The 23,729-nt window shown below is 49.8% G+C and overlaps 10 protein-coding genes across 10 annotated transcripts; 5 read left to right on the top strand and 5 right to left on the bottom strand.

The window, feature by feature from the left end:
* Positions 1–1,183: 1,183 nt before the first annotated feature.
* PMZ80_009646 (uncharacterized protein) lies at positions 1,184–2,107 on the top strand (the record flags this gene model as incomplete). Its single annotated transcript, XM_064878039.1, has 1 exon — positions 1,184–2,107. One exon carries the CDS (start codon positions 1,184–1,186, stop codon positions 2,105–2,107), a length of 924 nt encoding a protein of 307 aa, XP_064726147.1.
* Positions 2,108–2,160: 53 nt separating this feature from the next.
* PMZ80_009645 (uncharacterized protein) lies at positions 2,161–2,742 on the bottom strand (the record flags this gene model as incomplete). The annotated part of the gene is made up of 1 exon (XM_064878038.1): positions 2,161–2,742. The coding sequence occupies one exon, from the start codon at positions 2,740–2,742 to the stop codon at positions 2,161–2,163; it is 582 nt and encodes a 193-aa protein (XP_064726146.1).
* An 827-nt stretch (positions 2,743–3,569) lies between these two features.
* On the bottom strand, positions 3,570–4,673 carry PMZ80_009644 (uncharacterized protein; the record flags this gene model as incomplete). The annotated part of the gene is made up of 1 exon (XM_064878037.1): positions 3,570–4,673. The coding sequence occupies one exon, from the start codon at positions 4,671–4,673 to the stop codon at positions 3,570–3,572; it is 1,104 nt and encodes a 367-aa protein (XP_064726145.1).
* Positions 4,674–6,497: 1,824 nt separating this feature from the next.
* On the top strand, positions 6,498–7,244 carry PMZ80_009643 (uncharacterized protein; the record flags this gene model as incomplete). The annotated part of the gene is made up of 1 exon (XM_064878036.1): positions 6,498–7,244. One exon carries the CDS (start codon positions 6,498–6,500, stop codon positions 7,242–7,244), a length of 747 nt encoding a protein of 248 aa, XP_064726144.1.
* Positions 7,245–8,017: 773 nt separating this feature from the next.
* On the top strand, positions 8,018–8,344 carry PMZ80_009642 (uncharacterized protein; the record flags this gene model as incomplete). Its single annotated transcript, XM_064878035.1, has 1 exon — positions 8,018–8,344. One exon carries the CDS (start codon positions 8,018–8,020, stop codon positions 8,342–8,344), a length of 327 nt encoding a protein of 108 aa, XP_064726143.1.
* Positions 8,345–8,539: 195 nt separating this feature from the next.
* PMZ80_009641 (uncharacterized protein) lies at positions 8,540–9,824 on the bottom strand (the record flags this gene model as incomplete). Its single annotated transcript, XM_064878034.1, has 2 exons — positions 8,540–9,681; positions 9,734–9,824. The coding sequence occupies 2 exons, from the start codon at positions 9,822–9,824 to the stop codon at positions 8,540–8,542; spliced, it is 1,233 nt and encodes a 410-aa protein (XP_064726142.1).
* A 2,016-nt stretch (positions 9,825–11,840) lies between these two features.
* SNQ2_3 (ATP-binding cassette transporter snq2) lies at positions 11,841–16,358 on the top strand (the record flags this gene model as incomplete). The annotated part of the gene is made up of 1 exon (XM_064878033.1): positions 11,841–16,358. The coding sequence occupies one exon, from the start codon at positions 11,841–11,843 to the stop codon at positions 16,356–16,358; it is 4,518 nt and encodes a 1,505-aa protein (XP_064726141.1).
* Positions 16,359–17,109: 751 nt separating this feature from the next.
* On the bottom strand, positions 17,110–17,410 carry PMZ80_009639 (uncharacterized protein; the record flags this gene model as incomplete). The annotated part of the gene is made up of 2 exons (XM_064878032.1): positions 17,110–17,291; positions 17,341–17,410. 2 exons carry the CDS (start codon positions 17,408–17,410, stop codon positions 17,110–17,112), a joined length of 252 nt encoding a protein of 83 aa, XP_064726140.1.
* A 585-nt stretch (positions 17,411–17,995) lies between these two features.
* On the bottom strand, positions 17,996–19,132 carry PMZ80_009638 (uncharacterized protein; the record flags this gene model as incomplete). Its single annotated transcript, XM_064878031.1, has 3 exons — positions 17,996–18,391; positions 18,481–18,602; positions 18,955–19,132. 3 exons carry the CDS (start codon positions 19,130–19,132, stop codon positions 17,996–17,998), a joined length of 696 nt encoding a protein of 231 aa, XP_064726139.1.
* A 1,210-nt stretch (positions 19,133–20,342) lies between these two features.
* PMZ80_009637 (uncharacterized protein) lies at positions 20,343–23,531 on the top strand (the record flags this gene model as incomplete). Its single annotated transcript, XM_064878030.1, has 1 exon — positions 20,343–23,531. One exon carries the CDS (start codon positions 20,343–20,345, stop codon positions 23,529–23,531), a length of 3,189 nt encoding a protein of 1,062 aa, XP_064726138.1.
* Positions 23,532–23,729: the final 198 nt, after the last annotated feature.

Genomic DNA, 23,729 nt, shown 5'->3' with positions numbered 1-23,729 from the left:
GTTATTATAATTAATACTATAAAACTACTACTAAAGATATCTTAAAGTACTATTAATTACTTTATAAGTTTTTATTTATTATTATTAAGTATTTAAATATTACGAATATTAAGCCGATATATTAAAATAAAAGACTATAAGGTAATATAAGTAAATCTAAGCTATATCTAGCTAGATTCTATAACCTTTCTCTAAAGGTAAACCTCTATATTTTTTAATATAAAATATAAAAGCGTTCTTTTTTATAAAGAAGGAAGATATTACTAATATTATGTAATATTAGAATTAGCTTATATATACTTCTTATATATAATATACTATTCCTTACTCTCCTTATATAGTTATTTAGTTAATATATCGTATTATTAAGTATTTTATAATTCCCGCTTTATAGCTATAATATAAGCTTATATATCTATAACAAAAGTTAGCGTAATAGATAAAATGAAATATATTAGGTTTATTCTAAGGTTATTAATAACTAGTATAGGTCGTTAGGGTTATATCTAAGATACTTAGCTATAAAACCGTAAATTAGGGTACGGTTAAAAGACGGTATCTATACCTTTAGGTAGTACCCTATACGTTTCGTAAATACGCACCGTTATCTTAAGTCTTTATTAAGGGAACGTAAGATTTTCGAGTACTTTTAAGAATTTAGGACGGTACCCCTTTCTAATACCTTACTCTAAGTAGTACGTCCTAGGGATACATCCGTAATTATTTCCTATAAAATAAGCGTACCTGGTTGATAGAGGTTTAAATATCGTAAAACTTAAAAATAATATCATAAAGTTTCCGATTCGCTTAGCTAGCGCAGTGGTAAAGCGGCCGCTGGAATAGAGAATTTTTGCAATTTTAGCTAGGGAATAATTTTTCAGACACCTACCTCTCCGAAAGACGTTTCGCAGATCTATACGCTTATGCCTTGTACCCGCCTCTTTATGTAATACGTCTTTACAAAAGAACCACACTATTGAGCGGTCTTTTCTTAAAGACGTTTACTAGTTAAGAACAGTACTGATACAGTGCTTCGACCGTCAAAATTTTTGCTGATTTGCGGCTAAGTGGCAGTTGAGGTCTTAGCTTCCGACTTTCATTGGCAGGCAGAATCCGCCTGCACCTTCCGCCTCCAGTTCTGCATACAGCATGCTCGGAAAGTCCTAAGTCGGCAGTAGACTACATGTCAAACAATGATGCCCTGAACGATGAACTAGAGGCAGTGTCCTCAATCTACGACTCGAATGTCATTACACTCTCGGAGCCGACAGTAACAGGCGCAGTATCAGCTGTGCTAACTCTTCCAAATATCGCCTACTCATTCTCCTTGACCTTCCCTCCTAACTATCCAGATGAACCACCAATAATCGCCGGAACCCATCATGTCGCAGCCTCGGCAAAGAAAGGCGAAGGAGAGTCAGCAACAAGCATATTACGAGACGTGCTAGGTCGACTGTATACACCTGGCCAGGTGTGTCTCTTCGACTTGGTGGAAGAGGCTACACCACTGCTCACAGCTCATCACGAAGCCCAGGAGCACCATGGCGCGTCTCAAGATACCGAAGAATCTCGCGCGATCAGGTCAGCTGAACCACCACTCTCCGTCACGTCGTCCGAGTCACCGCTGACCGCAGCCTCCACCACGACAGCCAGCAATATCCCACCCCCAAACTGGGTTCTTTCGGAGTCGTCAGTGGTCAATAAATCAACCTTCGTGGCGCGCTGCTTAGCAGTACAGAACCTCAATGAAGCCACGTCCTCGATATCACATTTGCTCTCAACGAACAAGAAAGTTGCCAGCGCAACACATAATATTACAGCGTGGAGGATCAAGACGCAACGATCTGATAATGCGCCCGAAATAGTGGTGCAGGACTGCGATGATGACGGAGAAACAGCTGCTGGCAGCCGACTCCTCCACCTAATGCAGCTCATGGATGTTTGGAACGTGGTAGTTGTGGTTACACGGTGGTACGGCGGTGTCAAACTAGGTCCCGATCGCTTCAGATGCATCAACGCCGTTGCGCGTGAGGCCCTAGTCAATGGCGGCTTCGTCAAGGACGAGAAAGACAAAGACAAAGGTGGTAGCAAGAAAGGCAAAAAATGACATATACATCTCCAACTGCCCACCCATCACCCCCATCTACCTCAACAGTCACACTACGAACCCGCCCTCGCCCCCGGAAAACTCATCCCCAAAAGCACAGCCCTCTGTCCCACATTCGCACCTGCATAACTCAATCCTGCCACCCCACACGGCTCAATCTGCAACTCCAGCTTCACCCCCATATCACACCCAAGCCACCTCTTCACAAACGCCCTCAAAACATGCCCATGCGCAACAACAAGCACATCCCTCTTCCTCCCCTCCTCCAGCTTCCCCTCCCTCAGATCCCTCAAATACCCCCCCTGCATCTCCGTAATCTCCCCAATAACCCGATCAACACGCTCACTAACCTCCCCCGGCGTCTCAGATCCCTCCCCCTCCGTCCCATCCCGCCAGATATCCCACTCCCTCTCCCCATCTAACCCCCGGGATCTCCGTAACTCCCGAATCTCACGCATAAGTAAGCCCTCGTACTGACCATACCCCCACTCCGCTATATCCCCCGTGACACGCACATCCACGTCTACACCTTCGACTGTCTGCCCCGCACTCTCAAATAACAACTCCAACGTCCGCCGCGCACGCTTCCGCGGACTGACATACACCCACGCTAGATTACTAGGGTCGATCAACATCCCTGGTCCGAAGACATGGGATGCGGTCTGACGGACGCTGTCCTCGCCGTAGGGCAGGAGGGGAGATCTGTGGTGCCGGTGAAGTGGCCGGTGTCGGATCAGGATGTTGCGCCGTGGCGGATGAGGTAGATGCGGGGGGTTGCGGCGTCTTTGTCGGGCATGGTTGGGTGGATTGCAAGAGGGGAGTTGGGTTGAGTTGGGTTGAGTTACGTTTAGGCGGTCTGCGAGCGGAAACTTGGTTAATTGTGTTGAGGGTGGTGTGTATCTGTCTATCTATATCGATTTCACTGGAGAGGTGTTTTGTGGAAGAGCGCTGTTCTCGCTCGGCTAAGTAATATGTCTTCCAGTAACTACGAATGTTGCAACCGGTCTGTTGTCTAGAGCGGATCACTGTCAGTTCAAGCATGCAAGCGAGGCAAACTACTATATCTGATACTACCCTATGTATCTGCACGTATGTGGAGTAAAACGTCAAGTGCCAGAGACGCCAAAAACGGCAATGCGGGCAGGAGAAGACGAATCGGCCATATAACGAGAGTCACTTCTGTGTTGATCAATAATATACATTTGCGATGAATTGCTTTTGAAAGTCATATCCCCTCTTACCTCGCCCAAACCTGAGGAGATTCATATATCTCCGTGAAAATTGCACACCACAACTCGGAACCTTCCGTCTTCCACAAACGTCACTAGACGCCTATGCGCCGTCGTCCACCATCTGCGGTCCCATCCTGGATGGCCGTATACTCAAGTGGTGGTTCTGTCGTCTCGAGATCGTCATCGGCAGATTGTGTCTTTAATGGTTAAGCTTTAATTGTCCTTTGAGCTTACAACTTTCGTGCCTGAAATCGACGGCGAGCATTGATGGTCGCATCATAAAGTACGTCCTTGAAAGCGAACAGGAAGGCGGCAGTAAGCACAGACTGGCTGACCTTTGGCACAAGACCCTTGTAAAGACCAGCATAACCTTCCTCCCTCACAATCTTCTGCAGGCTCTGCGACATCGGGACTGCGGGTTGCTCCTTGGTAGCAACATGTGCTCTTGACTTGACGGTGATATATGGGTATGTGATAGTCGTGGCAAGCAACTTGCCTAGAGCCCCAAGATAAAATGCATCCTTGGGGCCAACCTTCTTTCTTCTCTCGAGGATATTTTTAAATTGCTCGAAGAAAGTGTATTGCAAGATGGGATTGATGACCAACACCAAAGCTGGCAAGACACCAGCGAAGAGGCTCATGAAGCCCTCATCTCTGACGAGGGCCATTAAAGTGCCAATTGTGCTTGGCTTCTTCTTTTTCTTCTCACCCTCAACGTCTGTGTCTTCCTTCCTTGTGGTCATTCTGGTGTTGACAACCCAGATAGGGTTTGTGAGCATCACGGTAGCTGAGCCGGCAATGGCGCCTGCGATCATGCTTTCCACGGTTGTAAGCTTCTTGCTTGCTCGGCCGGACTGAACAGCCGCCTTCTCGAAGAACGACCGTGTCCATTCGTACCAGTAGTAATAGACGAAGTTTGTGACGCTGATGCCAAACAGCGCACTGTCTAAACCAGCATACAGCCCGGAGATACCCTCGCGGTTGACGATGTGACGAATAGCATCAAGGGTGGATGTATCTGCCCGTTTTGACTCGACCTGTGCTCGGGTGGAAAGAGTAATGAGCGGGTAAGTCAAGGTCATGGCCAAAAGACCTCCACCTGCGCCGGCAAGGGCATGAGCGATGTTGTCGGTCTGTTGAGCTGCTGAAGTCGCAGATGTGGCATCTCGCGATGGGAGGATATTCACAGGGCCGGAAGAAGAGGAGGTGCCGGAAGTGTCTGATTCAGTGGGAGCTGGCGCAACTGCCTTGATGTTGGAAGTGACATCGTAGGCGTGGTTGGAGTCGATATCTCCTTCCGTCGGCGCAGGTGCGATGTTCTTTGGGTCAGACATGATAGCTGGAGATCTGCTAGAATGTGGCTTGCTTCAATTTGCGAGTGTAGTGAATATTCCGGCAGAAATCGAAGAGGAGAGGAGTAGAAGAGGAGTAAATGCGGTGATGAGCATGTGTTAAGCGGCACCTGCGCAACGACGTAATTAAGTCGACGGAAGTCCTTTCGTTCAAGTTTCGTACTCGCAGAACCTCGGTACGGAGGTAACTTCAATATCTGCCAAGACTTGAATCCGTACTAGCGCCAAGCTGGGCAGGATAGCGACGAGGAGGGCGAGATTTGCTCACAACAATCGGCATACTTCCGAGCTGAGAGGGGAGGTCATTGATTGGAGGTCGCACAAAGAGACACATCGCCGTTGATCTACCACTGGTTCGTCATCTGTCCCGAGGCGTCCAGTTTCGCGATGCCACTTGTTGAGGGAGGTGAGCCTACCAGTGTCGCGTCTAGATCTGGTTTCGGACACTGTCAGGGTTATTTTGAGATTGTACTGAGGCAGCTTTAGGTTGTGCACCTACTGTGCTGCTCGAGTGTGAGTCCCTCTCGACTAACTCTTAGCAATATCTCATTCTACAACGCAACGAACAACGCCTATCGCAGGCTGAACGGAACACGAACTATGTACGGCATATCAAAGGAATATTGATGTTTAATTGTCAGCTACAAGTACCATTGTGTGTCTGGAATCTGGGGGTGTCGCTTCATCATGTGCCGCTTGAAATTGTCTCTTCTGTCAAAGCCTTTTCCTGCTGACATCTTGCAGCCATGCGATGGACACCACCAGGCTTTTGCTCCAAGTCCGTGAACTGTGTCTTGATGACGTCTCAGATCCTTGAGATACTGGAACCTTTGAGCATTACATCCAAATAGTCGACATTCGTGCGGGTAGGTATGTCTGCGCATGTGGTTACTGCTCATTAGCCTTTGAACCAAGCAGTAAGGACAGACACCTACCTCAGAGCATGACGACTTGGAAAGACATTGTCACAATACGGGCATCCTATCTCAGGATTTAACGGCGATTCACCTTGAAGAGGACTTGCTGGTGCTACTGAATGGTGCTCCGGGAAAGCTGTGTTTTCGAAAAGAGTGGTGTCGAGTTCTGGAAGTTCCGGAAGCTGAGGCTAAGTGGCATTTTGACGGGCAGTCTGGTGTTCTCCTTTATTCTGGGAGAAATCTTCTCCGGCAGGGAAGAGGCGCTTGTCTAGTTTCTGAGGCTCGATACACCTGAGCGAGGAGGTCCTTTCTTGATGTTTAGGGTGAGAAGGTGCAAGGAGCTGCTGACTAGACGAGAGAGGGATTCGACTTCAGCAAAAGAGTGTCTGTGGAAGTCTTACCTGCCGGAAACCAAGGTGAACGTGGCTTGAAGATGCCCGCAAGAAAGAACTAGATATGGTGACCAACACTTGAATGAGCGGCAAGGTGATAACGAGGAGAAAGAGCAAAGGATTGTATCAGGAACCGTTCTGCAATTATACCTTTCATGCTATGCAGCAGGGCCAGGCTTTACAGATCATGAACGCTCTCCTGATTCGTCAAAGTTTCTGCAGACAGGCCTCTCAATCTCTTGGCACAAACCAAGCCAATCGAGCTTAACTCTGCTCATTACAGGCGACTACCGGACTACTACACTCAACATCCCCATGCCAAGATCCACGGTACTCGCATGATATGCAAGGCGGACTCTCCGGCAAGCTTCCTTGTCCTTGGAACATATAAGACTCCGGCTTGATGGCACGTTGGAAGGGAACGTCGGACGGTCTTTGATATTCACAAGCTCATAGTCTCGACACCTTCAGTACTACACTGTTACCAAAACTACATCATGCCAGCCCAAATCGTTGACACTCCTGATCATCTGAACTCCCTGCTCACCAGATTGGACCACGGATCTTCAGAAAAGCAACTCCTGTTCCTGGCTCTCGAAAGCATTGATCCATCCCGACACGCGTCAATTGCGATCATGCAGATGCTTCTCCCACCAAGTCCTGTCGTGTATTTGATTGATATACATGTTCTTGGGCGTGATATCTTCACGGTTGCGACTCCGCAGGGCATCACTTTTCAATCTGTCCTTGAATCTCAGGAGATTCCGAAGGTCTTTTTCGATGTTAGGCAGGCTTCTCACACACTATTCCACCATTACCGAGTCGACCTGAAATGCGTGGTCGAGATTCAGCTTCTGGAGTTCTACAGTCGTCCTCATGCTGGAGACTTCGTCAAAGGCATCACGAAATGTATCATTGAGGAAATGATCCATCTTCCTTACATGGGAGGAGAAGACTGGGATTTCTACAAGAATCCTGGTCGGAACCTTGTCGATCCTACCCGTGGTGGAACGACTGAGGTACTTTTTGAACGGCCGTTGTCGGAGGATCTTATCAGATACTGCGAATTGGATGTGATAATGATGCCTGGCTTGTTGTCGCTGTATGCAAAACGACTTGAACACGCCAAAGCTGCTCGCGTACAAGAGGCCGTGGACGAACGGGTTCGCGACTCGCAAAAGGCAAAGTTCCATGCTGGAACTCGGCGTATGGCACTTGGGCCGAAGACAGGAGCACAAAGGTAAGCTTCAGTTCTCCCTGACTTCAGCTATCCCCGGTGGCTGACCATGACAAGTGCTGAGCAGGAAGTTCCACCAGGAAGTCCAATGAATATTGTCTGTTCAACCGACCTCGAGGAGAGTTGCCGTATGGATGGCATTCGGAGCGAGTCAGAGGTTGTAAGGAGCGGTTTCGAGTGGATGTTGTCCATGTCTGAGGAGTCATTGACAAGTCTCTTGAACTCGACCAGTATGCGCTGTCAGTAAATAGACGCCAGTCCCAATTTGTCAGGCTTCATTCCAGTCAGGACCTCGGGCCCCAATCATGCACAAGGTGGAAACATTGGAAGTGCGCATGAACAAATAGAGGATGAGCGTATTCGGGTAGCAAGTACTAGAGAAGTTGGGCCTTGAGTGTATGAAGTAGCTGGACCAACTAATTGATATAAACAGCACCGCCAGGGTGAGGAGGGTAGCGCCCATGTTTCCAGCGAGCTGCTTTCTACCACGCGCGGCTGTCCCTATAGCCATCGTTGATCGTATTCCGGGAGCACGCCAGTCTTCGGCCCTTCGCACAGCCTGCACCTGACCTTCCGGTGTAGGCTTGTCGAAGGGCTTGTAGCTATCGACCTTCCATTTCGTACTAGCCCATGCATGATGACGTCATTTGCGTTGACCCATTTCTCATTCTCCATCCCAGTCACACTTTCGTTGGCTACCACATGTGGCCATCTTGAACCTCTCGCCGCTTCTCATTAGGGAACAATATCTATCACCACGCACACCAAATCACAGCAAAGATGGAAGAACTCAAAAACCGCAACGACTACTCCAAAGCCATGATGCCAGATGGCCTCGTGGTCCTCGAGGGCGTCACAACCACTTGCCCGAACTGCAAAGCCATAGCTCCGAAAGTCGACGAGCTTATGAAGAAGTACCCCGATGCAAGGTTCTATCAGTACAATGTCGACGTCGCGGAGGACATTGCGCAGGAGCTAGGCGCGAGACAAGTCCCAAACTTTAGTTGCTTTGTTGATGGAATGATTGTTGATGGCGTTACTGGGGCGAAACCTACTGAGCTTGAGAAGTTGATTAAGGAGAATTATGATGGGAAGGTTGTTGAGTGAAAAGGTGTCTCATGGGTGTATGAGGTATCTACTAGCTCGTGGAGCACAGGGCGGAGCAGAGGATTGTCGACGAAAGAATCGAAGGCAACGTTGAAGAGGAGATGCTTTCTGTAGCTACAGATATGCTATTACACCGTGCCACAGCGTCCTCACTGACCCAGAAATCCATGAACGAGCAGTTGATCAACTTCTTACTCATTCAGAACCAATTCGCCTCACCTCCTCCATGAAAGCTTCCCTTAGCATCGTCGCTTGCTTGTCCATAGGTGGAAAGATTTGCGTCGCATAGAAAGCCGCGATACCACGTTCTCTTTCAAGCATCCACAGCGTACCTGTACCGCCTGCCCACTGCAACGTCGACCTGGCACCTTCTGCTCCTTTCGTACCTTCTTCTATCAAGAGTCCTCCGAGAGAATGGTTGACCCTTGCATCGTCCGGCGCGCCACCAGAGAAGGAGCCCCATAAGTAGGAAGCCTTCTGAAAGCCTTCCATCGCTGATGAACCATCCTCGAGTTGCGGAGTGAAGAGCAAATCAACACTATTCTTCCTCAGCAACTTGGGTTCGTCTTGCAACAAATCGACCAAGACCGCGACATAATCAGGCACCGAGCAATACAACCCACCACTCCCCTGCTCTTCCGCTGCATTATCGCTAGTCGGATCTGGAAAAGGCACTAGCTTCGGCTCGGAACCCCCAGTCCTCGTGACACACTGAACCAGCCGATCCATACCACCTTCCTTCTTCCTGATGAAGAACGTGCAGCTCTCCAATCCAAGCGGCTCGAATATGTTTCGGCGCATATATGCCTCCAACCCCATGTTGTTGAGTCGTGACACAAGCACACCCACCGCATCGTAACCAGCACCGTACATCCAACTCGTGCCAGGTTCGAAGAGAAGCGGCGCATCGAACATGCCTGTCGCGTAGCCTGACATGGACTTGGCAGGCTCGTTTCGGGATTTGCGCCATGCTTGGAGCGTTGGGTCAAGCATGTCGTAGCCTATGCCTGATGTGTGGGTGAGAAGGTGTCGGAGGGTGATGGGCTGGCTTGTGTCGGCGAAGGTGACTTCTGAATCCTGCACACCGCTAGCAGTCGGTGCAGCAGACGCAGTAGAGCTTCTGGAGCTAGCGATGACTTGCTTATCCTTCAGCTCAGGAAGATGGGTGTAAACCGGCTCATCCAGCGTAATCTGGCCTCGCTCTACGCACTGGAGGGCGGCAATGGCAGTGAAGAGCTTGGTTGAAGAGGACAGACGGGAAATGGTTCTATCATCGATTGGCGCCGCTTCTGGGTCTAGCGACTTGTAGCCGGATTTCTTCTGGACGAGTGTTGCACCTATATGTCTGTCACAACTACTGCACGCCGGACCACACTGATTTAGACCAACCTGTCTTGTCTTTGATCAGTACGGACACGGCGGGCACGCCATTGGAGCCTCGGATCGTGCTCTGGTCGATGAGTTCGCTAAGTCTGGTCATGACGAAGTTCTTGTCGTTCGTCAACTTTGATGGTACAACGTAGACAGGGTTTGTGTAGAGTTGTATATCCCCTGACGATGAGCTGGAGTCTTGGGCATCTTATACCTTGGATTCAGATACGAATACGATGCTTGCCCAAGAAGGTCTAGCGAAAAGGCTCAATCGGGGGAGACAATCCTCTTACCTGAGCTGTACCATTATGCTTGGCGAACATCTTCCAGGAGAGATTCGCACGGTACCATACCTGATTCCTTATCTGGTTCATCGTTGTCCTCACCATGAACTCTGTATATCCTAGAACTGTTTGCGTTCAAGGTTCGCAAACAGCAGGAGCGCACAGATCACTGACAAAATGTCCGTGCTCGGCACATACATAACTTCGTCCGCCACCTATATCGTATTCTCTCAACCCTTCTGGACGATACACGAAATTCTCTCTTGATAGGGCAACTAGTTTTTCCAACTAAGATCACGCGTCATTTGTTTCGAGATACTCAGCACAAGCCATGGCAGTCACTTCCAGCTTCCAACACTTCACTCGAACCATCGTAGAGATGATCAAGGGGGTTGCCTCATTTGTGATAAGCGCTTGTCGATGGCCAATTCAAGTAATAGCAGAGGGCGCAAACATAACTGCTGATATCGTAGCTTCCTTGCTCGGATTTATGACTGGTAAGTGCAGTGTTAAGACATCGGTCCGGCAACGGCACTGAACGTTTTCTAGACCATATACTGATGACATTGGCCTTGGTTGGGTTGGGTTTATGGTGGTCGTTCTACTGTCAGGAGAAAACGAGGAAGCAGCTCAGAGTTGCCGATCCTGACAAGAAGAGACAGTAACCGTGAGCGACGGTCTAGCTGAGTGGAAGTAACGTCGAGTAGACAGCAAGTCGAGCTCAACAATAGTAATACCTCTTAAGGCTTGTCGAACGAAGACAACTGCCTGATTGAGGGCATCGGACCGCTGTACAGTATATCGGCTCAAACTGCTTCCGAGAAGCTTGGATGACAAAGCATAGTCGTATCAGATGGCGAGGATCTGCCGATAATTCGAGCGGTCGGATGCAATCGACTCTTGGTGGGACCGAGGCAAGCAAGGCTCCAGTGCAAGTCATAGGTAGATTCAGTGACCATGACCATGACTCGTTCTCCTCGACAGCGAAGAGCATAGTCCCAGCGTTGCTAGCTTTCGCATTAAATACACACGTAGCGAGTGATGCTACAATGATATATCTTTTATGGCCCCTTCGCGATACCTAACTTGAGTTCCAGCCTTTCTATACCACAGCCAGCTTGGAAAGGATTCTTGTCGGAGGACAACTAGGCTAGTGTGGTGGGGAAGCATACCATGAGCTTGGTTGGTTTGCCGCGAAGGTTTTGGAGCTGCGGTGAGATCAGCTCCTCTCTTTCGTCCGCCTCCTTGGACCAAAATGTCGTTTCGACGATCCGTATGCGGCTGGTAGAGTACACCTGAACCTCATCACTCTGACGATGAAGACTCGCATACATGACTCTTTCCTGGCTTCGGCCGTCCGCCAGGTGTACAGTACTGATACTTCTTATGACTAATGCCCTGCTAGAAATGGTCCATGCGCACGACTCAATTTGCAGAACACATACTCGTAGGGACCGAGTCACAAAATACGCAGAAATGCGACGCGCTAGCTAAGAGATCCATGCATCATCCATCTCGTTGCACTTTAGCAGTTCCACATTATTAAGCGTCTTCTGTTGTTGCTGAATTCTTCGTTGTTTATCATTCTTTCTTTGCTTGAACGTCAGTCATCCCGTTGCTATCCCTTCAGGCAAATCAATACGAGCGGTGAACTGCCAAACAGCAGTCCTGACAGGGAACAACCAGTGGACTAACACACCAATCACCAAAGTCTAACCGGTCGGTAACAGAACTACCACTCGGCTGAGATATCAGCTGCTGGTTTGTAACTTGTTCGCAAAGCACAGGGCGCTTACTGGATGATGCACGATATCGTGTAGCACGAGAAACACGAGACGAAGATGGCTGGGCACGCTATGCAGCAGTCCTCCGAGATCGCCAACAAGGCATTAAACCTTGACCATCCGGAGGACAAGCACGGGGCAACAGCTGTGGACCATGTGGGAGGAGGTTATTCGCCCAAGCACGACGCCAGTGACCAAGAAACATCAACGAGTGAAGGATACTCCAGCCACGAAAAAGCTCTCGAAAGCTTGAAACTATCGAGCGGCAATGGCCTCCTTCGCACGACGTCCGGAGTTGACGTGGAGCAAGCAGAGCGTGATTTCGCCGATCTAAGCAAGCAGTTCAGTCGTGAAAATCGTCGCACAATGTCACGGGTGGCCTCCCGAGCTTCAAACGCCAAAGGTGCGAACGACATAGAAAAGGCGATTTCTTCTACGTCCGGCGAAGAATGGAGCCTGGAGAATGTACTTCGCGGTAACCGTGAGGCGGAGTTAGAAGCTGGCATCAAATCCAAACATATTGGAGTTATCTGGGAGGGTTTGACCGTCCGCGGGCTGGGCGGAGTGAAGATATTCGTGAAGGTGTTTCCCGAAGCATTTGTCGATTTCTTCAATATATATGGCAAGGTGAAAGATATCTTGGGCTTGGGCAAAAAAGGTCGCGAATTCAACATTCTGGAGGGCTTCAGAGGTGTGGCCAAACCTGGAGAAATGGTCCTCGTTCTTGGTCGGCCTGGTTCCGGTTGCACCACATTCCTACGTACTATTACCAATCAGCGCATTGGTTATACGGGTATCGAAGGGGACGTTACGTACGGGCCGTTCGATGCGAAGACTTTTGAGAAGTACTATCGAGGAGAGGCGGTCTACAACCAAGAAGACGACTTGCATCAACCAACACTGACCGTTGGCCAGACCCTCGGATTCGCGCTTGATGTGAAGACTCCTGGGAAACGGCCCGCTGGCATGGGTAAGAAGGATTTCAAGGAAAAAGTGATTGCGTTGCTGCTCAAGATGTTCAATATCGAGCATACCAAGAACACCGTTGTTGGCAATGCATTCGTTCGTGGCATCAGCGGTGGTGAGCGTAAACGAGTCTCGATTGCCGAAATGATGGTCACTGGCGCTACTGTTTGCGCTTGGGACAACTCGACCAGAGGTCTCGATGCCAGCACAGCATCTGATTATGCCAAATCTCTACGCATCATGACGAATATCTACAAGACCACCACATTTGTGTCGCTATACCAAGCATCCGAAACAATATATCGCCAGTTCGACAAAGTCATGGTCATTGATAGTGGTCGACAGGTCTTCTTCGGGCCCGCACAACAAGCCAGGGCATATTTTGAAGGAATAGGCTTTGCACCGAAGCCTAGACAAACAACCCCAGATTACCTTACCGGATGTACTGACGAGTTTGAACGTGAATATGCCACAGGCAGGAGTCCTGAGAACGCTCCTTCGACGCCGGGCGGCCTCGTGGAGGCATTCAACGCATCGAAATATGCAAGTTCACTAGAGAACGAAATGAACGATTACCGCAATGAGGTCGAAAAGCAGAAACACATCCATGAGGATTTCCAACTCGCACATAAGGAAGCCAAACGGAAGCATACCAGCAGCAAATCTGTTTACTCTGTGCCATATTATCTCCAGATTTGGGCATTGATGAAGAGGCAATTCATCCTCAAGTGGCAGGATCGCTTTACGTTGACGACTTCATGGGCAACCTCGATTATTATTGCGATCGTTATCGGAACGGTATGGCTGAAACAGCCTGAGACATCCGCTGGTGCCTTTACCCGTGGCGGTGCCCTCTTCATTGCGTTCCTCTTTAACGCTTTCAATGCATTCTCGGAGCTTGCAGCTTGCTTCCTTGGCAGAGGAATTGTCAACAAGCACCGTGCCTACACGTTCCATCGGCCTAGCGCTCTATGGATTGGGCAACTTGGGGTGGACGTCGCTTTCGCTTCAGTACAAATTTTCATATTCTCGGTCATTGTCTACTTTATGGTTGGTCTCGTCCTCGACGCCGGTGCGTTTTTCACATTCTACTTCATCATTGTCCTCGGATATCTGTGCATGACACTGTTCTTTAGGACACTGGGAGTGCTTTCTGCAGATTTTGATGTCGCGATCAAGTTTGCAGCCCTTATCATCACATTCTTCGTGGTAACCAGTGGCTACTTGATCCAGTGGGAGTCGCAACAGGTATGGCTGCGCTGGATCTATTACATCAATGTTATGGGTCTTGGTTTTGCAGCACTTATGGCCAATGAGTTCAAAAGTCTTGTTATGAGGTGCACCTCGGAGTCTCTGATCCCTAGTGGACCTAGTTATACCAATCTGGAAAACCAAGTTTGTACTTTGGCTGGCTCAACTGCAGGATCCGACATTGTGGTGGGCACCAGTTATATTGAAAATGGTTTCAGTTATTCACCTGAAGATTTGTGGCGCAATGTCGGTATCATCATTGCCCTGATTCTGTTTTTCTTGTTTATCAACGCTACTGTTGGAGAATTACTCAGGTTTGGCGCAGGAGGAAAGATGGCCACTGTCTTTGCCAGGGAGGACTCCGCGACGAAAGAGCTGAACCGTAAACTCCGGGAACGAAAGCAAGGACGCCAAGCAAAGACTGACAAAAACGATACCGCGGACCTGAATATCACCTCTAAGTCGATCCTAACATGGGAGGGGCTTAACTACGATGTACCAGTCCCGGGGGGTACCAGGCGCCTATTGAGCGACGTCTTTGGCTATGTGCGACCTGGCGAGCTTACGGCTTTGATGGGTGCCTCAGGCGCAGGGAAGACGACATTGTTGGACGTACTGGCGTCTCGAAAGAACCTTGGTGTGATTTCTGGCGATATGCTTATCGACGGCCAAAAGCCAGGCATTGCGTTTCAAAGGGGTACATCGTACGCTGAACAACTGGATGTCCATGAAGCGGCAGCTACGGTTCGAGAGGCTCTTCGTTTTAGTGCTGACCTGCGACAGCCATATGAAGTCTCACGTGATGAAAAATATGCTTATGTGGAGGAAATCCTTTCGTTGCTCGAAATGGAAACCCTGGCGGACGCCATCATCGGAGATCCAGAAAGTGGTCTCTCAGTTGAAGAGCGAAAGAGAGTAACTATAGGTGTTGAACTGGCTGCCAAACCTGAACTTTTGCTGTTCTTAGACGAACCTACGTCCGGCCTGGACTCTCAGTCAGCCTTCAATATCGTCCGTTTCCTAAGGAAGTTGGCAGCAGCTGGACAAGCCATTCTCTGCACAATTCATCAGCCAAATAGTGCACTCTTTGAGAACTTCGACCGACTTCTGCTGCTTCAAAAGGGCGGCGAATGCGTTTACTTTGGGGACGTTGGGGAGGGCGCCAGCATACTCTTGGACTACTTTGCTCGTCACGGCGCATACTGTCCTGACGACGTAAATCCCGCAGAATTCTTCTTAGATGCAATCGGAGCTGGGCTGGCTCCCCGTATAGGGGATCGTGACTGGGGCGAACTTTGGCGCGAAAGCGACGAGCTTGCCACGATCAAGCAAGACATCGTGGCCATGAAGGACCGCCGGCAGCGAGAAGTCGCGGCCGAACCCAAACTACCCGAGAAAGAGTACGCCTCGCCATTATGGCACCAGATGAAGGTTGTTTCTTGGAGGATGCATTTGTCCTTCTGGCGTAGCCCCCAGTACGGGTTCACACGATGGTTCAACCAGATCATCATCGCACTTGTCACAGGCCTGGCCTTCCTACAACTCAACGACTCCCGGTCATCGCTACAATACCGTGTCTTCGTCATCTTCCAGGCAACTGTCGTGCCAGCGCTCATTCTGGCACAATGCGAGATAAAGTACGACCTTCAACGGCTCATCTACTACCGCGAAGCAGCTGCAAAGGCATACAAGCAGTTTCCATTCGTCTTCGCCATGGTTTGCGCCGAGATGCCGTACACTCTAATCTGCACAATCTCGTTCTTCCTGCCATTGTACTACATCCCTGGCTTCCAGGGAGCAAGCAGCCGGGCCGGATACCAGTTCTTCATGATTCTCATTCTCGAGATTTTCAGCACGACCCTGGGGCAGACAATTGCGGCGCTCACCCCTAGCTCATTCATATCCAGCTTGGTCAACCCCTTCGTCATCGTCATCTTCGCACTGTTCTGCGGTGTGACAATTCCCAAACCTCAAATCCCCGGATTCTGGCGCGCTTGGCTCTACGAGCTCAACCCTATCACGAGACTGGTTTCCGGCATGGTGACCACTGAACTCCAAGGACGAACAGTTGTGTGTACACAATCCGAGTTCAACTCGTTCCCAGCCCCGAGTGGCACGACCTGTGGTGATTACATGGCAAATTTTTTCGCCGCTGGAGGGGCAGGATACATCCAGGATCCAAACGCGACTGGAAATTGCAATTATTGTGCATATGCAGATGGTGAACAGTTCTACCGACCGTTCCAGCTATCGTTCGACGATCGATGGAGAGATCTGGGCATCCTTGCCGCGTTCATTGGCAGCAATTTGATACTGTTGTTCCTGGGCAGCCGGTATCTCAATTTCAACAGGCGATAGGTAGTCCGTCATACGAGCGTTGTTTCTCATGAGAAAGCTGTGTGGTTCTGTTCAAGCTTGGTGTGAAGGAGAGTCTGATGCATAGAAAAGCGAATCGTTTTATTTAGCATTCGAGTACATATTGTTCAAAACTCATTGCACCACCTAGGTCGGACATTTCGACTACACTTAACCGCAGCTGTTTGACGTACATCACTGCAATCTTACTTGGTGCACTATGACCTCCTGTCATCATTGTATATAGGTACTGTCATCATCTCGTCCTCACTAAAAAGTTGTGGTTGCAGTGAGGAGAAATTGAAGATGCTTCAATCGGAATCGTGATAGGGCACCTAGGCAGTCGATCTGCCGCTGCCTTAAGGGTGCTGTACCACCCGGACATCACCGCTTGCTACTTCTTCCGGTCAACGCATTCCGCCGAAATTGGTACTTACAGGCATTTTACGAAAGATTTCGCTTTTCAGAAAAGTTATATACTTAGGTATGGTCCATTCGTTGATGAAGGGAGCGAGGTCATGGTAACAGTCGGCTAAGTGACACTACATAATTTGCAAGAGAAGTGGTGCTGTGTTCATGGCTAGCATGAAGATCGACAGGACGTGCGCGGAACATTCGGAAATTTATTCGACCACGGATCTACTATGCGCGTGTGTGCTCGCGAATATCTCTTCTGACCACAACGTAAATGCATTTCGGGCGCGAGTCCTCTCTTGCTAGCTGTGAGGTGTTTGATCGTCCAGAAGCTAGTTGCTTACACGTCGTGTCCGCTGATGCTCATCACCCTACCGCTTTCGTCAATAGCTACCTTCGTCTTTTCTAAGCTCTTTTTCACCGGGTTCTTGGCATTGAAAATGATGCTGAGCTCCTCGAGGGTCTTGCCAGCTGTCTCGACAAAGAAGAAGTAGATGGTGATCATCTCAATGACAATCCAAACTGCTTAACGTTAGGTGGTGAAGATAATGTCAATGTCGAGCCAACATACTGATGTAGACCAGGTACAGCTTCCATCCGATCTTCTCGATGCCCACAGAGATGCCGTATGTGTTGACCATTATAGCCTTAATGTCGCGGTCAGCATGAAACGAACCTTCCACTTAGCAATGTTGCTTACCACATTGATGAATAGGAAGTTGAGGCCGGAACCTTTGGCTCGAGTTCTGTTCTCCAAGCACTCAACGGCGTACAACGTCTGGAGTGGCGTCCATCCCCAGGCGAAAAAGATTTCGAAGATGTAAATGGCGACAATCACCCCATAACCAAGATCCGGGTTTGAGGCACTTTCAGCCGTGAACGCTAAGCAAGCAGTAAGCCGCAAGGCCACCCGTGAGACCTATCAGCAGCATCTTCCTTCTGCCTAGCTTGTCGAGCAGAGTGGCACCATAGAGAGCTCCTAGCATGCTAAAGATCGGGTTGATAGCCGTGAGGAGCAGTTGAGTACTTGTATCCTCTATACCAGCAGCTTCAAACATCTAAGAACAAACGAAAAGGCGAGATTAGCTTCCGGGCTCGAATGTGCATACTTTCGTTATGAGGGATCCTTACCTTCGGCATGAAGTAGGACACAACGTTGTTACCTGACCACTGTCCGAAAAAAGACATGAGTATGACCTGGAGATGAAGGGTTAGCCAAGTTCGAACTATTGGAGTGAAGGTTTCACCATCATCAGTCGATATCGTGCTGCGCGAGTGTTGAACAGCTCCTTGAAGTCCCACCAAGGGTTCTCGTTCCTGTATAGATTCATTTCTTCGATAACCTCGCCGATTTGAAGTTGGACGATAGGTGCATGCTCATCGCCATCGGCATGGTACTTGGCGAAGATTTGGACAGCTTCTTCTCTTCGGTCATGCGCAATGAGCCACCGAGGCGACTCGGGGAAGAACATGATGAAGCACATGGCGATCGAAGGCATAATGCATTGAACCACCGTAGGTGTACGCCACGCCCAACTATTTTTGAGGTGAAGGTCTGATCCGTAGGTTGTCCAGCCTGCCAAAATGTTTCCAAGCCACCAAAAGTTGTTGTACATACCGGCCTGTACTTCAAGTTAGCCAGTGATGCATCAAAGTACCTTACTCAGCGTTGAGACCCTGTTCCGAGATTTAGCTTAGAACCAGGACGTACCTGAAGACCTCTGTACGATGGGTGAGCCAGCTCGACAACATAAGCAGGAGCCGCAGCTGAGGCTATGGAAGCACCAAAACCAAGGACAAATCTCCCTCCGATGAACTGTCCCTGCGTGTTTGCTGGCGTCTGTATAGCAGTCCCAACCAACACCAGGAAACAACCAACGAAAATACACCATCTTCGACCGAAGCCGTCAGCTATGAGACCTAACACTGGGAAGGCAAGCAATCTGGCCAAGTTGATAGATGATGAAGATGAGACCCGTGCTGCTGCCGGCACCAGAAAGACCAAAAGTCTCTTGGTACTCTTTCATGGCGTTGATTGAACCCATTAGAGACGAGTCGAAACCGTTCAACGTGCTGCGCTTATGTCAACTGCTGTCGTCAGAAGAGCCGGAGAAGAAATACCTGACAAGGTAGCCTGGCCTTGAGTCAATCGCAGCAACTACGTTGGGAAGAATTCACGACTTACTGATACTGATGATCATCCACAATTTGAGCATACCAGGAGACACCAACGAAGGTTTTTGAGCCTCTGTAGCCGCGGCCAGGGCCGCCCCAGCAGGGTTGACCTCAACATCGTGAACCTCTCCAATGGCCTCCTTCTTGATGTCGATATGCTCAGAGGAGTATTTCAGTGGTTCTGCCATACCGAAAACTCGAGCATGTGACTGTTAAAGGGTGGGGGTAGATAAAGAGTATACACTGGACAGGGCAAGATATATACAGACTGCCTGACTGGTTTACTTCGAACATGCAGGACCAGACTATATCAGGCGATCACGGACAGCATTCGGGCATTCGGCAACAGGAACTTGCACAGACCGCATGGGTTTCCTTTTTAAATCATGCTTCCTCGTCGGCACTCAGTAGAAGCTATAAAGCCAGCTTAGGACTTGAGATGGATGCTACCTTCGCGTGGCAGTGGAGCGGGTCCGGGCCAGAGATCGGCAAACCAACGCTCACCCCATGGGCACTGGAGAGCGGGGGAACAGCCGCTTTGAACTTACCGAGACGCTGATATGTACATCGCTGCTCCTGAGGGATCAGTCCTGCAGAGCTGTAGCGAAAAACCGGGGAGCACTGCCGCCAGAAGTCGGCATAGCAATTCATCTGCAGTCGTTGTTGGAGTCTGATCTTATGTGTAGTAAAACAGCATACCCGGAATCCTGCTCCTAACCAGCAGCATGATGTAGAGCTCGGCGAGCTTGAATTTGAAGCAAGACAAGACAAGGTAAGAGCTAAACAACGCCATACGCCACATGAAACGCTCGAAGGACCTGGTTGATTCGCTACAAGATAGCCAAGCTTGGCACCAAAGCTTCACCACCAGATATAACCGACCATCAGCCGGAGTTGAGCTCGGAAATTGCTCTAGGCTTGGCAGATGATTTGCAACCACTTGGGCCCCAGGTCATTGGTAGTCTACGACAAAGCTATGCTCCAGAGGGAGCGGCGAGCATCAACTCCTCGACCTTGAAGGACAAGGCCGAGGGTAATGGTCGGTTAGCCAGTAAGAAATCACGCTCTCACCAAAGCTACTTCCATAGTCTGCAGCATCTCGGGCTATCTCCGCCCTAGCGTCTTGTCGCGCGCTGCCGCAATAGTACCTGATCATCTTTGCCTTATCATGTGGGCTAGTCGGTGGGCCGTCCGTGCTAGAGCAGCTGTGGTGAAGGTGGCACGTCGAAGTGCGTCGCATATTGGAGTATCGCACTCATGCGAACATTGACATGGAATATTCTGATGTCACAGGTATCGTCTTCAGTAATGTCGAGCAAGAAAGTGCAAGTCCAAGATACTTCTCGGTGCAGTATCTTTGTTCGAAGCGCAGGTTTCAGCACATGAGAACTCGTCGCGATGTCAGGTAAGTTCCCAGCATCCAAGCCGGACTGGTCGAACATCGACGTGATCCATCGGGGAATACTTCCTCCACGATCGTACTTCTTCCTGTACGATAACGAGGAGGATGCACATACCAGAGATATCGAGAAGTCACGTTCGATCAAACTGAGCGGCACGTGGAAGTTCGCCCATGCTAACAGCCCGTTCGAGGCGCCCTCTGGTTTCGAGGCACCAGATTACGATGTCTCCAAATGGGATAACATACAGGTTCCGGGGATCTGGCAGCTTCAGGGATGGGGCCATCCGCATTATACCAACGTCAACTATCCCATCTTTGTTGATCCACCTAACGTCGACTTCAACGACAACCAGACCGGCTGCTATGTGAGGACCTTCACTGTTCCTAAAGACTTCGCGAACAGCCAGCATCGGCTGAGATTCGAAGGCGTCGACTCTGCATTTCATGTATGGGTCAATGGTAAGGAGGTAGGTTATTCTCAAGGGTCACGAAATGCCTCCGAGTTCGATGTGAGTTTCCTCATAGACCTGAAGGCAGAGAACACGATTGCGGTCCAGGTCTATCAATACTGTGATGGTACCTACATTGAGGATCAAGACCAGTGGCGATTCAGCGGGATCTTCAGAGACGTCTACCTTCATTCATTCCCCACAGCTCATATCAGGGACTTTCATGTGCAGACCTTACTTGATGACGACTACAAGGATGCGGAGTTGAAGGTTGATGTGGATGTCTCTGGCGACGGCGAGGTGGAGATGAAGTTGCTGGATGCCGAAGGAAAGGAGGTTGTCAAGTCGTCTCAGAGTCCAAAGGATAGTCGAGCAGCTTTCTCGCACAAGATCGAAGACCCTCTGAAATGGTCCGCCGATGCTCCCAACCTTTACAAGCTGGTACTTTTGTTCAACTCGAAGGTGATAACCCAAAATGTGGGTTTCAGACGGGTCGAAATCAAGGATGGCCTCTATCTGGTCAACGGGAAGCGTATCGTCTTCCGCGGAGCAAACAGGCACGAGCACCACCCACTTCATGGCCGCGCCGTGCCATACGAGTACATGAAGCGAGACTTGCTCTTGATGAAGAGACACAACATCAATGCAATCCGAACCTGCCATCAGCCGTCAGATCCACGACTGTATGCGCTCGCTGACGAGTTGGGTCTCTGGGTGATGGACGAGGCAGACGTCGAATGTCATGGGTTTGCAAGCATTGATGAGATGGCGTTACCTGAAGAACACCGGAACAAGTCATTCGAGGAGAAGAAGGCCATGGTCTATGGCGACTCGGCTCGCTTCACGTCCGACAACCCAGAATGGAAGGAGCAATATGTCGACCGGGCCCGACAGCTTGTCATGCGAGACAAGAATCATCCGTGTGTTGTCATGTGGTCTCTCGGGAACGAAGCTTTCTATGGCTGCAACCACCAGTCAATGTACGACGAGATCAAGGCCATCGATCAGTCTCGACCTGTCCACTACGAAGGAGATTCTGAAGCTCAAACGGTGGACCTCTTCTCTCAGATGTACCCCAAAGTTGACGACATTATCGACTTTGCGCAAAAGCCCGATTTCAAGAAGCCACTCGTTTTGTGCGAGTTTGTACATGCAATGGGCAATGGTCCTGGAGCTATCAAGGAGTACGTCGACGCATTCTACCAGTACCCGAGGCTGCAAGGCGGCTGGGTCTGGGAATGGGCTAATCATGGTCTGAAGACGAAGACTGAGGCCGGCGACGAGTTCTATGCCTATGGCGGTGACTATGGTGACGTTCCGAATGACTACAATTTCATCATGGATGGCGTTCTTTTCTCGGACCATACACCGACACCGGGTCTGATTGAATATGCTAAGGCAATCGAGCCAGTACAGGTCTCGGATCTGGCAGACAAAGGCTTCAAGATCACGAATCGTCACGACATCGCAACGCTTGACCACCTGAGATGTGAAGCCACCCTAGTTGCTGACGGTTTCAAAAAGAGCTTAGGCGAGGTTGAGCTGCCGAAGGACCTCGAGCCACATGCTACCGCCGAGCAGATGTTGCCAAACTCGGTAGGTCTGACTTCCGTTGAGGGAGAGAGTTACCTGCAACTTGACTTCCGACTCCGAAATTCAACAGCATGGGCAGAATCTGGCTTTCTCATCAGCTCTTCCCAACTCCAGATCAAAGCTCCAGCTTCGCTTGCATCGCCGAGCACAGCATCTTCACCAACGCTGAAGCAGCCTACAGTATCAACTCTCGAGATTACAACCGATACTTCAAAGACCGTATTGTCCCTCGCATCTGGCAAGCTGACCTCCTTCATCAAATTTGGCACAGAACTCATCCACAATAGTATGGGTCTCGAGTTGACGCTTTATCGTGCCTTGACCGACAATGATCGACCTCAGGATGGCCGTGACTGGCAAGAGAAACTCGTGCATCTGGCTAAGACACATGTCTACGAGGCGAGCTGGTCCACTTCCCCTGACTCGTCGATCGTTGTCGAGGTGAAGGCTAAGATAGCACCACCAGTCTTCAATTGGTGCTTGAAGACCACAACGACGTACACGTTCTTCGGCGATGGTAAGGTGAAGATACGTTGCAAGGGGAAACCAGAAGGGTTGAATCTACCGTCCACGTTGCCCAGAATCGGGTTCGAGTTCGCTATGCCTGCTTCATTTGACACCGTGTCTTGGTTCGGACGAGGACCTGGAGAAAGCTACAAGGACAAGAAGCTAAGCCAGCATTTCGGCAACTGGGAGAGCAAGGTCGACGACCTGTGGGTGGACTACGAATTCCCTCAAGAAGGCGGCAACAGGACAGATGTCAGGTGGGTAAAGATTGGCAGCAATGGCGATAGCAAGAGTGTCATCGAAACGGTTCGGCAAGGCATCGAGAAGCTACCAATTGTAGGAGACTTGGTCACTTCTAAGGAGGCGGACACGCAGTCGAGCGCGAGCAACAGTCCTGCGCTGACAGCTCGATTTGGTACACAGGAGGGATTTAGTTTCAACGCCAGCCATTATACGACCAAGGATGTCGATGAAAGCAAGCATCCATATGAGCTGCACAAAAAGAAGAAGGACTACACGATTGTCAGATTCGACGCCGACCATCACGGTCTGGGAACTGGCAGCTGTGGGCCAAAGACGATGGAGAAATATGCTTTGAAGACTGAGCCTTTTGAGTTCGAGGTTCTGCTTGAATAGATAGAGTGTATGAGACTACACGATGACTAGAACATATTCTAGGAAACGAATCAGTGGCCTCTCTAGTGACAAACGTAGATATTCTGCTACCAGCACTTGAAGCGGCGATTGGTGTCCTCCTAAACCTGCGCTTCCACTGCTTTATCCCACCGTAGTACGGAAATGCCAAGAACTTTCCATCAACGCGTGGAAGGCACG

Source organism: Knufia obscura, assembly GCF_036327395.1.
Source record: "Knufia obscura strain CCFEE 5817 isolate CBS 148926 chromosome Unknown scaffold_14, whole genome shotgun sequence".
NCBI lineage: Eukaryota > Fungi > Ascomycota > Eurotiomycetes > Chaetothyriales > Trichomeriaceae > Knufia > Knufia obscura.
Note: the sequence above shows the minus strand (reverse complement) of the source record. Positions and strands in the feature narration are given on the sequence as shown.